This window comes from Camellia sinensis, chromosome 7, assembly GCF_055761805.1.
Source record: "Camellia sinensis isolate YWXY chromosome 7, ASM5576180v1, whole genome shotgun sequence".
NCBI lineage: Eukaryota > Viridiplantae > Streptophyta > Magnoliopsida > Ericales > Theaceae > Camellia > Camellia sinensis.
Window position 1 is genome coordinate 166,842,957 of NC_138967.1, and position 14,273 is coordinate 166,857,229.

Genomic DNA, 14,273 nt, shown 5'->3' on the forward strand with positions numbered 1-14,273 from the left:
TTCGGTGACTAAAGTGTTAGTCACTAAAAGTGCATTGGGTTATGTTTTTGCTACTAAATTCTTAGTCACCAAAACATTTGACAAACTTATTTAGCTACCAAAATATTTGGCGGCCAAATACTTTAACGTGTTTTTTTTAATTTTTTTTTTCTAAACAACTTGTATCCATTATTAATACAACCTGTACCCTGTATCAACAATATAATCCATCAACGCTAAATATGTTATCAAGCATTCAACAACGTGCACACATTTTAGTTCCAACCATCCAAAAAATTAATATTGAACGTCCAATTATATATATATATATTACAAATTCCATAAGAACCAAGTCTAATCCAACGTCAATAATTTAACTTCATACATAATACAGGAAAAACCAACTACACAGCATCCGTGCCATTGCTTTGGATGCAAGTCAAATGGGAGTCTTCAAGGTGTACAAGGAGCCTAATTTTCTGGCTGAAATAGCCACGGTGTGTGCCTTCAAACAAGCTTGCCGTTATATCCAGCATGAATTTTGCTGCCACCAAGAGCCAGCTCCACATACCACATATCTGGATTCATCTGCTAGAGCACAAACCCACCTAACTCTGCAGCTTTGGAGGAATTCCTGCTCTATATGACCTTTGTGGCTGTCTCGATATCAGAAGCTAACATCCTCACCTTACCCATTGCATAAGCATTGACAACAGCATTCTGAAGCTTTTGTCCTCCGCAAGCTGCAGTGTAGTGCTGCAATATATATTGAGCAGAGGATGATTACTGCCATCAAAATCCAGTAACATGGTCTCACTTGAGAAAAATTTCAGCAAATTAAAAAGTGAAGCGAATCATATAGATCAGCACATTGCACTTGCAGATCAACACATTACATACCAAAAAAAAAAATATTTTTTGCTTACTTCTTGTTTCTTTATATCTTTTTTGATTTATGAAGGAAGTGATTCTCCATAGTCCATTAAAATGCATTCAATTAATCCTCACAAAGTCACAGCATATGGTGCTCTCCACAAATGAGGCCACACAAAAGAGAAAATTGGGGTTCATTTTGTCTCCTACTCAACCATTAAGATACACATTTACTACTCTACTCTACTTAACCATTAAGATACACATTCACTTTTTTCCTTTTCATTTCCAAATACCTTTCCAAATCCCCCTTTCATTTCATACATTATACAGGACTACATATACCCTGTATTATGTAAATCTGTATATACAGGGCAAATCAAGGAAGCTAAATGATTTAGAAATTGACACATAAGAGGTTGATTTCATGTAGTTATATAATTTCATTGCAGCAAGTGATTGAGTTCAGTAGTTCCCCATATATATTTTGTCAACTCTAGAACATAGTAAAATGTAGAAAACAAATTGTTTCAAGAGCCAGCAGATATACCGAGAAGAAGTGAGGGACAAAACCTACCATAAAGCCACCTGTCTTTGTTTGCCACCAAGTGTCAGATATGAGGCATCTTGAATCTCCAACTATATTGAAAAACCACCTGTTAAGATGAAAAAGAAAACGTGTCATACTTCTTGTGTTCAAAAAATGTAATCCAGCAACAAGAGTAGAGCTTGTAACCTCCATGCACTAGGATTTATAGTCTCGCCTACACTACCGAGGACTCGTAAGGATTTTCGTGAATAGCGGGTGACATACTGCATGGTAAACAACCCTTGAAATCAGTATACCATGTATCTTAAATGATTATACTAATTCAAATGATTTGGGATACTAATTCAAATGATTATTGGTTGCCAAACTTCAATGCCTACGAAAAGATTATCAAAGACAATGGAGCATGAAGCGAGAAAACCATATGAAAATAATAAGTGTTTTTTATTTTTCATTTTATCCACCAAGAAAAAGATTTTGAAAATGAAACCAAACAGGGAGATGATCAGTCATTTCAAAGGGAGCTCAAGAAATTTGTAAATGAAATGTGAGCGCATACCTTTGCTGCACCAAAAGAATAACCGTACATCTCACTAATCCACCCAGATTCATAGATATCTCCGGTAATATTTTTGGCATAATACCTGATGTGGAACAAATGAAACCAAAGATTAGGTAAATTAAATACCTCAAAATATCAAGAAAGTTTCTAAAACAAAGCTACATGGCACGCTAATGTTGAAAACAAATCTAACTAGAAGATGCAAAAGCTTACCACGTAACTCAAGAAAAACCACCCAAACGTCAATGCACTATCAGTCCTGTAATGGGTTAACAGACAATTTTATAATAGAAAATTCCCAAATAGATCCCAATTTCCATTTCATATCAATTTTCTGATGTCATTTTGGAAATTAATGTTAAAAAAAAAATCCTCAAATTTGGGAAATTCAAAGAAATTTCATCAGAATTCCATGATTTGAACATGAAAGGTAGTTGATGTAGATGACTATAAGCCTCTCCCCAAAACACGCAGACACACACACACACACAAAGGGAGGGTATGTGACACAAGTCTTTGGGAGAAGCAGCATACAATCATGAAGGTAGTTTTCACATTCAACATCAAAGTTGATAACTGATTACCCATAAAGATGAATTATGCCTAAAGTGCACAAAATAGAAAATGTAATATTTAGGCCTCATAGGGTAATTTTAAGGTGTCTAAAAATAGAACAAGGTTGTGATAGACCCTCAGGGAATCCATGACAAAGGCATAATCTATAAATAGAACATATTCGGAAGCTACAATTTTAATTAGTATAAACAAGTACCTGCTCCCTCCTCCTCAATTCACCTGTAGATTGCAGCAGAGGATAATGAAATTAACAAAGCCTATGTCTATGCAAAAAAATAGTAAACAGGTTCAACATCCTTTGAACTTTAGTCTACCTTTCCATTATCAAGAGGGATATTAACTGTAGGACCACGATCATAGTCAACAGGTTCAGGAGGAAGCGGTGAAAGCTTTGAGGCTGCAACAGGGGGAACTCCTGGATTCTGGTTATCTCAGCAACAATAATAATTAAGTACACCATAAGCAAGACAATAAATGATTATCTGCACGATGATATGCTTAAGCATAAAACAACAATTTAAGTTATTCTAACAGAGACAATTAAAATGATAAAAAGGCGTTCTAACAAAAAATAAAAATAAAAATAAAAAATTAGGCAAGGAGGCCTTACAAGCCAATGTAACTGGTGTATGGACTCAGGCAAGTATTTCAAGCGCATGTCTATAGACATAGCTATGTGTGGCACTTATCTAAAACAAAAAATTGTAGGACAAAGCAACATGGCTGATTTGTTATAGCTCCCAAATTTATTCATTTAGATCCAAGGGTAAAGTGATATATGTGCACAACATAGCTTAGCCAACTAAGAATAAAATAGACACTAAGGAGGGAAGGTTGCTTGGATAACGTGGTTTGCACTGGTATCAAACAAATTATTGGGGAAAGTTATTTATGGAAACAATCAAATAAATAGTTCACGATACAGCAAAAATACTTCACATCCCAATTAATTTACTGAAGGATCAAAAGGTTGGTGACAATATGTGTAAAAAAAATGCAAGAAGCCCTTGTATGTTCATAATTCGAGGAACACACAACAAATCTTCAAGTTGTACCTAGTCTTTGTTTCAGAATCATCAAATTATGTAATCATCATAATCAAAGAAATTCAAATAAAGAAGAATTGAAAATTGCAACCTTTTTACTTCATAACAACAGAGGTTCACAGACTCAGCTTGAATCAGAAAGTGCAAGATCATAGACCCAAATTGCAACCTTTTCCAAATAGTTTCACTATTTTTTTTTATTAAAAACAATTGGCAATAAAACAATTATGAGAGAGAAGAGAGAGAGGGGGGACTCACAACATTTTGTACAGATTTAACAACACTCAGAGAAGTCGAAGATTCAGAGCTTTCACCTGTAGCCTTAACAACAATGGCAACACGACTTTGTCTCTCTGCAATGAAAATTATTAGAAATCCATTAATAAAGAAGAAACTAAACCTAACCATGGAATACTGCAAGCCTACAATGAATCAGGTTGAGTGACGTAAAGTCCCTCACTGTAACATTTCATTCATGGGAAATGATCTGATAAATCTTGCTGTTGAAAGCTTTAGGGCAGCTCTTCAACAAAATTGATGGAACCCATTAATGGAAAGCTAGAATTAGAGCAAAAAGTGAATGAACCAATAGAGTATTATGCATTAGAAATCATACCTTGTTACCTATTTGAAGAACCCATGTGTGTGCGTGTATGTGAAGCTGTATGGGTTTTTGTGAGACAGAAAAATAGAGCCGAGAGGGAGAGAGAGGATCTCAGGCGACGGTGACCAACAAGGAGGTGAATCGGTGCTCTGGTTGTCGGCCAACGCGATGAGGAGTGCCGGTGAGAGTGGAGGGAGGAGGAGCGACGGTGAGGGAGAGGGAGAGGGAGAGGAAGAGGGAGAGAGAGGGAGAGAGAGAGAGAGAGAGAGAGAGGCGCTATTAATGGTTTAGGGTTGGGTTTGGTTTGGTGAGACCGTGAGATGTGTTATATAAATGGTTATTGGCGACTATCGATATTGGTCGCTAAAGGTATTTTATAAATCCCTCTAAATATTTGAAAGGTCTCCCTCCAAAACATTTTACTTCTTTGGCGACTAAAATTCAATTTTGTCGCTGAAAACAATCTTTTGGCTACCAAAATTTTGGTCGCCAAAGATAAAAATTAATTTTTTATTTTACATTTGCTGACTAAAGGTTTTAGTAGCCAAATCTATACCTACGGCGACTAAAATTATTTTCCGTCGCTGAAAATCAACTTTTGGCCACCAAAATTTTGGTCACCAAAGATAAAAATTAATTTTTTATTTTACATTTGCCGACTAAAGGTTTTAGTAGCTAAATCTCTACCTACGGCGACTAAATTTATTTTTTGTCGCCAATTTCTGGCATTTTTGGCGACCAAATTTCTTTTAGTCGCAAATTGTAATATTTTTAGCTACTAAATTTTTTTTAGTCACCAATAATCAATATTCCCCGACTAAAAAAAAATTGGTAGCTAAAAATTTGACTTTTGCCGACTAATATTATTTTTATTAGCCAATTCCGTAACTTTTGGCGACTAAAAGCCATTTGGTAGCCAAAAGTAGTCGCCAAAAATATATTTTCTTGTAGTGAAACAGTGCCCAGAACCTAGCTGAGCATTCTGGTGAGAATCAGAGGGCAACAATGGAGCTCTGTCATTCCAGACCTCATTCATGTACTCAACAGCAATCGGTTCGTCCAAAAAAAAAATAATAAATAAATTTATTTTTTATATTAGCTTTTCTGTTTGCAGCCATAGTCATGTTACACCCGTGACTTTTGGCGGGATACTGAATACACTCAGTTTTATTTGTGAGGTACAAAGATTATAATGTATATAGTGGGTGTGAAAAGTATTATATGAATGGATTTAGAAATGAATTTGTTTTCATGGGTTATCCATGCTACGTTCAATGAATTTGTGGAATAGACATGAATTTGGTTTCTCCTTCATAGTTCTTTTCATGGGTTTGTTCAATCTTGTCAATATATATTGGTTCAGTTCTATATCCGAAAATTAGCAAACCCAATAAGATATATTATATAAACAAAAATGTTAGGGACCACCCTTGGCGACCCGTAATTTATTCCAAATGTGCTTATCTAATGAAAATTAAATTGATAAAATGTGGGATTAACATATGAATTAAATCTAAATTATTGATTTTTTTTTTGTGGATAAATTCTAAATTAATAAGGGTAAATTTGTAGTATTTTGCTTATATAAAATTTTATTAATGTTGACAGCCCAATAGATTGTCATTAATATGACTATAATGACAAGGATATGATCTATGAATCAAGTGGATACTAGCTTTTAGATCATGTTGATAAATTTACTTGTAAAATTTAGGATAAATTATAATACACTTTTTGAGATTTATTTATAATATGATTTATTTTTTATGCTTTTGAAAATTATACCTCGATGTTTAAAATTTCTAATTTCATAACAAATGATCTATTTTATTAATAAATCATCAAGTCAATTAACAGTTTTTAATAATGTCATAAATTTATTTAAATTAATAATTCAAGTAATTATATTATTGTATAGGAGAGCAATTAAGAATTTTATTTTTTCAGTTAATTTTGTTAAATAAAAAATTTGTTAAAAGGGTATTTTTTATTTTCTAAACTATAAAGAATAATTCATATTTTAAACAAATTTTAAAAAATGTATTTATAATTTACTCTAAATTATATATATACCAACATTCTTGGAAAAAATAGTTTAAGGTCCCTCTCCCATTTTAATAATGGAAGAGATTCACAATATTATCTTGTAATGTCTAAGGTCCCTCAACCGCCAACACCCATATATCACAGAGAAATTTGATTTACTCAAATCAAACTTTGTTCTGCACTTGGCCATCGTCGAAGTTAAGAGCGTGCTCCACCACCTCCGCTATTGTCTAATCCTCTACCGTCGTTTGATTCTTCTCTACGACCGCCTTCGTCTATCGGAGCAAAGAAGAAATCGTGGAGTTTCCTCATGTACCATTGCCGAGAGAGAGCCCATCTCTTGCATCACTCATGTTCTCTCTCTTCTCTCTGTAATGATGCTTTTTTAGAGTAGAGAGCTAATCAATCATCTCTTCCATCCCATTCACAACCCAGTAATTCCATTGATGTCAATTTCAACCCAAAATGCCGATCAATCAGACCCTTTACTACAACCCCCTCTTTCCAGATCAAAATTCTCAACTCTTCTCCGTTAATACACTATCCCTCGTCAAACGATGCAAAACAACCCAAGTCCATGCCCTCAACATAACCACCACTACCACAATCTTCACCACCGCCAGAAAACCCAATAGCCACCACCGCCGTGAAGCACAACCCCACAATCAGCTTTATTTTATTGAACTCCAATGAAAACATTTCAATTTCAGTGTCTGAAATAAAAAGCTTGAAGAGATTTGCAAATCAGAGAAATTTGTAAATCAGCGAAATTTGTAAACCATAGAAATTTGTGTAAATCAGAGAAATTTCAATTTTCTCTAAATTGAAATTTCTCTGAATCGATATATGAAAAGCCTTACACATTATGAAAATATTAAATATCTTTTATACTATAAAAACCTAATGTGAAGGACCCTAAAAAAAATCACCATATATTCTTTCATGTTTTTTCCCATGAAAGTAGCGATCTATCATTTTTAAGGGGTGTCATTAATTCATCTGGAGTCTTTTTCAAATGCAAAATTCATCCAAACTATGCCCCAAAAGTCAAAACTATGGACATTTGAACAACTTCGGGCACCGGTGGAACAAGGACTTTTTATTAAATTCACCTGTCAATTGTGAAATAAAATATTACAACAATAAGAATATAGATTCAGACTCATAAATTTAAAATTTATTTAAAAAAATAAATCAATAGTTAAAATTTATTTTATTTATAGAATCCACTCTTCATAAATTTTTAATCTCTATTACACAAAGCTCTCGTTTGGCACGGGACTTTTTTTAGATTGGCGGCTAATTTAGTTACTAAAAAATAAAATAGACTAAAAAAATTAATTCAAATCATAATTATTTTTTTTTTTTACAAAAATAAAAAATAAAAAAATTTAACCCAAACAAACTTTTTAACCGCAAACTAAAATAATTAAAAAATTAAAAAATCAACTCCCATTTCAAACGAAACCAAACACATTCTTGACAAATTATATTCATAACAATTTTCATATTACAAGGTTATTGATCATGAAACTTTATTACCTCTTTTCCAATGCGTGTGTTGTTGACTCTTTCTTGGCCTGCTAATCAAGACACTGATGCTTCCTCTCAATAATACCTACCCTTATAGTTTGAGTAAATGACACTCACTTGACTGTTGGAAGAAAATATAGTTAGATTCACATTTTTAATATAATTATATTAATTTTTTTAATATTTTAAATTATGTAATATTTAAGTTATTTTTTATCAGTAATTTATTAGTTGTATAAATTAAAAAAATAATATTATCATTTCATTTTACCATACAAGAAGGGAGGTTGGTGTAATAATGTTAAAAGTGTGGAATTAATTATATATATATATATATATATTTTAAATATCAAGGAAGGTGAGTGTAATTTACCCTTATAATTTTATTATACCTAATGTACTATCTCATGTGTTCACATTATGGATTGGGCTATTTTTCAAGTTCAAATCTCAGTTTAGGATAATTTGAGGGATCTAAGAGCTCATCACAAATCCTATTTCAATAATCTTAACCGTTTATTTTGTAAAACCCTTCATGTATATAATTCATAAAAAAAAAAAATTAACATAATCTGATAATTATATTTATAATTATTTTATTTTATTGTATTTATTTAAAAAAAATTAGACGATAAGTATATTTTTAAAGCACTCATGAGAGCAATGAAGAGTCTAATGAAGTGAGATGGGCGCACACTAGGCACGCTGGCTTATTAGCCTAAGGCTTTTTTTTTTTTTTGAGGGTGCTAAAAAATTAATTTATTAACTAAAAACAAGTCTATAAAAATTTAACGCTAAAAAAATTAATCTATTTAACAGATTCTTAGTTGTTCAGTACTTATACATATTATTGATTATGTTAAAGTTGCCAAGACACTAAAGTGTTTTGAATTCTAACTCAAAACCTCTTTTGAATTGAAACCTTTTGAAATGAGAGGTTTAAAATGTTGATTATACCAAACTCTATACGCTACAATCTTAAATCTTAAATCTTAAATTTTCAAATCCCAAATTTTAAATCCTAAATTATATTGAAGAGTCAATCTGTCTATATGATTTGTCATTTTGAGTTGAGTACTAATTGAAAAGTCACAGATTTCTATACTCAAATCTCTCTCCTAAACCTTTTCAGTAGGAAAATGTAATAGGTCTTAAATTTTCTATCAAATAAATGTCTCGCATGAATGTGGGATTCATTATTTGTAAATACCCCACATTCATGACATTTGATCATTTATTTGATAAAAAATTTAATATTCCTATCATTACTCTTCTCAACATGCTTTCAATCACACATCCGTGTCTTGAAATTCACAACACATTGTTCAATTGGAAAATTCATTAGGACAAAAAAACGACAATAGCATTTCCAACATACAAGCCACCTTTTTATTTTTATTTTATTTTATTTTATCCCTAACATGCCACAAACACAATGAAGTGTTTCTTTATTACAATTAAAAAGACAACAAACATAAACACAAACAACCATAGACCAGAGAACGAAAAAGAAAAAGAAAAATTACACACAAAGTGTAACTGCAAATATATAGGGAATTTTCTATCCGGATCTCACAGTACCCTATTTTGAGACTCCTTCAACATATAAGGTTAAACCAAAGAGATCTATTGTAATAGAAAAGTGACTTGAAATAAACTAGAGATCCTAGATCCAACTTATTTTTATTTAACCCATATGATAGTATTAACAAGCTCATGTTCTTGCTTTTATCTTCTTTTGCAAATCCAAAACAAAGTCATAGATCTTGTGCTGGTGAGGAAGAGACTTGGAAACACTTTCATTTTTCTCAATGCACCTCTTGGCCCATGAAATTAGCTTGGGGCATTCTTGCTCTAGACTGAAGTTGCCAAGGGTCTCATAGGTGTAAAACCAGCTGTAAAAGGTGACAAGAGCAATGTCTACAAAGCCGAAGGCTTCACCTCCAAAGTATGGCTTATCACCAAGCTCTCCCTCTAATACCTTGAGAGATTCTATGAATCCCTTTTTGCTTTCCTCTTTCTCTTCTTCTACACTTGAATGTAGTATCTTCAACCCATTATCATACACCTGCATTTCATACGTTAATAATTGTAGCATCTTAGATATTTTGTAATAGGTTTAATTATGTTGGACCCCCTCTTTTTAATGTATTAACGTGACACCATTCAATTACGGATAGATTGTGTTTGTTTGATTGTGTGTTTGATTGGGAATAAACCGAGAATAATGGTAAATGTTGCTATTCTCCAGTGCTTCTATATTTGATGATTCAAAACTTTTATTAGTTGGACACTTCGTATATTTCAACAATACAAAATTAGATTGATTCGATAATCGTAATATATTCAATTTATCGCGTTTGTTATAAAAAAATAAATAATTTATTTTTAAAAATACAACTATCGTCTTTTTTTTTTTTTGATAAAAAAATGTGATAAATTGAATAAGTTACGATTATCATATCAACTTCTTTTTTTTTTTTTCGTGGATGAAATACATGATGTGTCAGATAAAATGAACGATTTAGATCATCAAAATGAGATTCGTGGGAATCCACATCAAATATCTCTCTACCTAATATTTATTACAAAACATGTGTTATTAGTCACTTAGGCCTTGATTGACAGGATTAACAGTGTATGATTAGTTATTCAATTAAATTAGTGAGATAACCATTTAATATGAATTCATTTTGCTCTTTTTTTTTTTTTTTTCATATTTGAAATTATGTTCCTAGTCCCTCACAATATTAAAAATTTATCAATTTTGTCATACTGAATATCTACCGCACATGTAATTTGGTTGCAATCAAACATGAGATTGTAAGTTTATAAATTAACAATTTCAATTATAATCCTACTAATCAAATATGCCTTTAGTTTATAATGCTCAAAAAATTAAAATATAATACTTTTAAATAGAATATTACAATTTATTTACTTAGTTTGTATATGTAAAAAAAAATTAAAATATTATAAAAAATAAACTAAAAATCAAAATTTATTGAGACGGTGAGTTTGATTCCATGCCTTGAAATCTTGTAATTATGTGAGGATGGCAGTTACTGTATAAGTGTAAGATTCTGAGCTCTGGTTTTATTTACAAGCAACCAAACTATTCACGAGAAAAAAATAAATAAAAACATTAAAAATAACAAACAAACAAACAAACTCAAACCAAGATTAAATCCCAACAATATTTGACTCAGACGAAATTTATGGGGGAAATCAGAGTTTTGAAAAAAAAAATTATAAATCAGTAAAAAAATTATAAATATTAATAATTATAATTATAATTTTTTTTTTCAAAATTTCACTAAGTATTCCAAATTTATATCAACATAATACTAGAGGCCATTGAGTAACATTTACATTTGTAATCTTTTTATATTCATAAAAAAAATTAAAAATTATAGGCAAAATTTAGTTAAGTGAATTTTTCTTACAAAAAATTAAATATGTAAATAATTTATAAAATTTACTAAACTATTGTAACAAATAAAAAAAAAAATCATTTTTATTTGTTTCAAATACAAATTTTCATTCCTTCGTTCTTTCACTCCCTCGCCCCATCACTCACCACGAGCCACCCACCATCTTCAGCCATCGTTATCGAAAACCTCCTCCCACCACCACTTCTACCAACCTTCTCTGATCACCATCTCTAGACTGACAATCACATCTAACCACCACTAACCACTTCCCCCTTTAGAAACTAATTTGAGCCACCACCTCTTTTTACTTATTTTCAAAACAATTTTTTTACAACAACTATACTAAAATATTTTATTTTTATGAAATAGCACCAAATTTTAACAAGTTAAATAAAAAAATAAAAAACCCTAACACAACAAAACAAAACAAAACAAAACAAAACAAAACAAGTCACCTTCTTGTCAACATAGTCAGCCCAGAACCTAGCTTGAGCTTTTTGGTAAGGATCAGCGGGCAACAACGAAGCTTTCTCATTCCAGACCTCATCGATGTACTCGACAGCGATGAGGGACTCACAAACCGGTCTTCCGTTGTGAATCAAAACCGGGATCTTCTTATGGATCGGGTTCATCTCAAGAAGCAGTGAGCTCTTGTTCCACAAGTCCTCTTCCTTGTGTTCATATTCAATGCCCTTCTCAGCCAGTGCTATTCTCACCCTCATCCCAAACATGCTAGACCATAAACCCAAAAGAACCACCTTATTATCAGCCATTATTACTTGTGATTATTGATAAATATATGACAAAGAGGAAGACAGAGAAAGAGAGAAAAATAGGAGAGAAACTTTGTGTATTTTTCACAATGTGTTCAACACGTTATTATATAGGCTAGGTAGAGTGGTGATGAACAAGCTGCATTATGTGGACAATTCTATTATACAAACAATCATATGCTACACACAGTTTGTTACCTTATTTATTTTTTTTTTTTAAGTTATAACTAATTTTTTTATTTAGTAATGATTTTGAGATATTTAGTTATGACTTTTTATATTTGGTTATGACTTTTTTTTTTTTTAGTTATGACTAAAAAAATATAGAGTTATATTATTATTATTATTATTATTATTATTATTATTATTATTATTATTATTATTTTATAGTTATAAAGTACATTGATACATGTCGTTTGAGAAATGTATACGATAGTCTTTCTCGCATTATAGCCTTGTTTGGGAAGTTTGATATTTTAATTGGCTTTTGGCTAATTTAGCTTAGTAAAAAAAATTATATTTGGGAAGTTGATTAGCTCTTTTGTATAGTTGATTTGATGATTGTTAGAGAGAAGATAAAATCATTAGTGTGCTTATTTGGGATAATTTAGAAAAGATAAAAAGTCAAAAAGTTACTAAAAAAATCAAAAAGCTATCACTATTTATCATATATATATATATATAAAGAGTACACAAGCCAAATTTGTTTTGAAGGGATGGTACAGGTTCACATGACCGTGTTAAAAAAAAAAAAAAAATTAAATGAGGCTTCCTTCTAGTGGAGGGTACTGTTGGACCCGTAGAGGCTCACCACGGATTCCGTTTCAATAATCCGAACCGTGAATGTGTAGGAATCATCGAGTACTATATGTCTGTAAAAAATCACGTTGATTGGATATCGATAGCTATGTGATCAAATTAGATTTTTGTCAATCGTTTATTTTTTCACCGTCCATTTTTTTTTATTATACAAAACTGATTTAATTACATAACTATCCATATCCGATCAATGTGATTTTTTACAAACATATAATAATCGATGAGTTTTACACATTGAACGGTTCAAATTATAGAAATGGAACCTATGGTGGATCCCCACGAGCCCAATAGTACCCTCCTGTCCGATGAAGGACTGGAAGGAAGCCTCATCTAATTTTTTTTTTTTTTACACACATTCCTGTTCACACGTGAACTTATACCATCCTTTCAATACAAATTTGGCTTGTGTACCAAGCCTGCCCGCCATCTCATTTCAAAGCAATCCGTACTGGTTCCTTCAATCATCACTGTCATAGGGGTAATACGGTAATTTTGTTATTTTATATAATATTTTAATTTTAAGGGTAAATTACAATGACACCCCTTCAGGTTTGAACTTAATGCATATTTCTTCTTCAAGTTTTGAAAATTATATTTCCTCACTGAGATAAACAATTGCATTACATATTACTCCTTTTAATCTACCGTTAGTTAACTTAGCCTGTGTTTGGCAAGTGAGTTTGCAGACTTTTTTGGCTATTTTAGCCACAAAAAACAAAATAGGCTATTTTAGCCATAACAAACAAAACATCACATCCAACCTATAATCATTACGGTCTTCTCTCACAAAAAAACTCAAAAAAGCCAAAAAGCCAAAAAGCCCTTCCCAAACCAAGCTTTTAAGCCCAGGCTAAAATAGCCAAAAAGCCAAAAAGCCAACCCACTTCCCAAACCAAGCCTTAACAGACTAAAATGACGTCAACAACAATATTTTATGTAATGCCAATTATGCCCTTAAGATTATCAAACCAATTTTTCCATCTTTCCCATCTCTCTGTCTTTCCAAACTCTCTGTAAAATGAGTCCAACCCCAACTTTCTGCAGATGGGTCCAACTCTACTCTTCTTTCTCCTCCAGCTAACCATTACTACACCACTTATCACCACTCATTCCTTCAATGACAACTGATGTACATGGGTCAAACTTAATTTAATTCTTTGCATCATAGATTGCTGAAATTTTCAAGTCAGTCTGGGTATTTGGTATGGAGCCGTGATCCATACACCCACTGGGGGTCGCGCCCCCAGTGGCTGAAAACTTAAAAAAAAAAAAAAAACAGTTTTTTTTTTGGACCAATCCGGAGCCGACACCTCACTAGGGGTTGACCCCCAGTGGGGGTATGAAGCTTTTCTGATTTGGTATGTGGTGTTGCAGGTGGAGGTTTAGGTAAGGAAAATAGATGCACTGATGGGAGGGGTTTTAGTATGGAGTTCCATGTGCGGAAACTTTATTTCCATTTATACTTTTTTTTTTTTATA

The 14,273-nt window shown here is 32.1% G+C and overlaps 2 protein-coding genes across 18 annotated transcripts; both read right to left on the minus strand.

The window, feature by feature from the left end:
• Nucleotides 1–259: 259 nt before the first annotated feature.
• On the minus strand, nt 260–4,398 carry LOC114306046 (acetyl-coenzyme A synthetase, chloroplastic/glyoxysomal-like). Of its 17 annotated transcripts, none has more exons than XM_082879723.1 (8): nt 4,047–4,121; nt 3,845–3,939; nt 2,855–2,955; nt 2,178–2,223; nt 1,962–2,046; nt 1,589–1,665; nt 1,430–1,508; nt 260–765 (listed from the first exon to the last, which is right to left on the minus strand). In XM_082879723.1, the coding sequence occupies exons 1-5, from the start codon at nt 4,057–4,059 to the stop codon at nt 2,011–2,013; spliced, it is 291 nt and encodes a 96-aa protein (XP_082735849.1). In that variant the 5' UTR covers nt 4,060–4,121; the 3' UTR covers nt 260–765; nt 1,430–1,508; nt 1,589–1,665; nt 1,962–2,010. The 17 variants fall into 17 exon arrangements, with proteins under 17 accessions (XP_082735849.1, XP_082735839.1, XP_082735851.1 ...); XM_082879713.1 differs by adding an exon at nt 2,737–2,759 and having other exon boundaries at nt 260–735; nt 2,855–2,962; nt 3,845–4,115; XM_082879725.1 differs by adding an exon at nt 2,737–2,759 and having other exon boundaries at nt 2,855–2,962; nt 3,845–4,115.
• A 4,737-nt stretch (nt 4,399–9,135) lies between these two features.
• Nucleotides 9,136–12,153, minus strand: LOC114306068 (putative glutathione S-transferase parC). Its single transcript, XM_082879729.1, has 2 exons — nt 11,659–12,153; nt 9,136–9,837 (listed from the first exon to the last, which is right to left on the minus strand). Exons 1-2 carry the CDS (start codon nt 11,974–11,976, stop codon nt 9,484–9,486), a joined length of 672 nt encoding a protein of 223 aa, XP_082735855.1. The 5' UTR covers nt 11,977–12,153; the 3' UTR covers nt 9,136–9,483.
• Nucleotides 12,154–14,273: the final 2,120 nt, after the last annotated feature.

Coding starts and splice junctions, on each gene's coding strand:
- LOC114306046 (XM_082879711.1), bottom strand. CDS start 3,994: ATGGTTAGGTTTAGTTTCTTCTTTATTAATGGATTTCTAATAATTTTC. Junction 2,956..3,844: donor TTAAATCTGTACAAAATGTT/GTGAGTCCCCCC, acceptor ACCAGAATCCAG/GAGTTCCCCCTGTTGCAGCC. Junction 2,047..2,177: donor GGTTTTTCTTGAGTTACGTG/GTAAGCTTTTGC, acceptor GTTCCACATCAG/GTATTATGCCAAAAATATTA.
- LOC114306068 (XM_082879729.1), bottom strand. CDS start 11,976: ATGGCTGATAATAAGGTGGTTCTTTTGGGTTTATGGTCTAGCATGTTT. Junction 9,838..11,658: donor CTGACTATGTTGACAAGAAG/GTGACTTGTTTT, acceptor TATGAAATGCAG/GTGTATGATAATGGGTTGAA.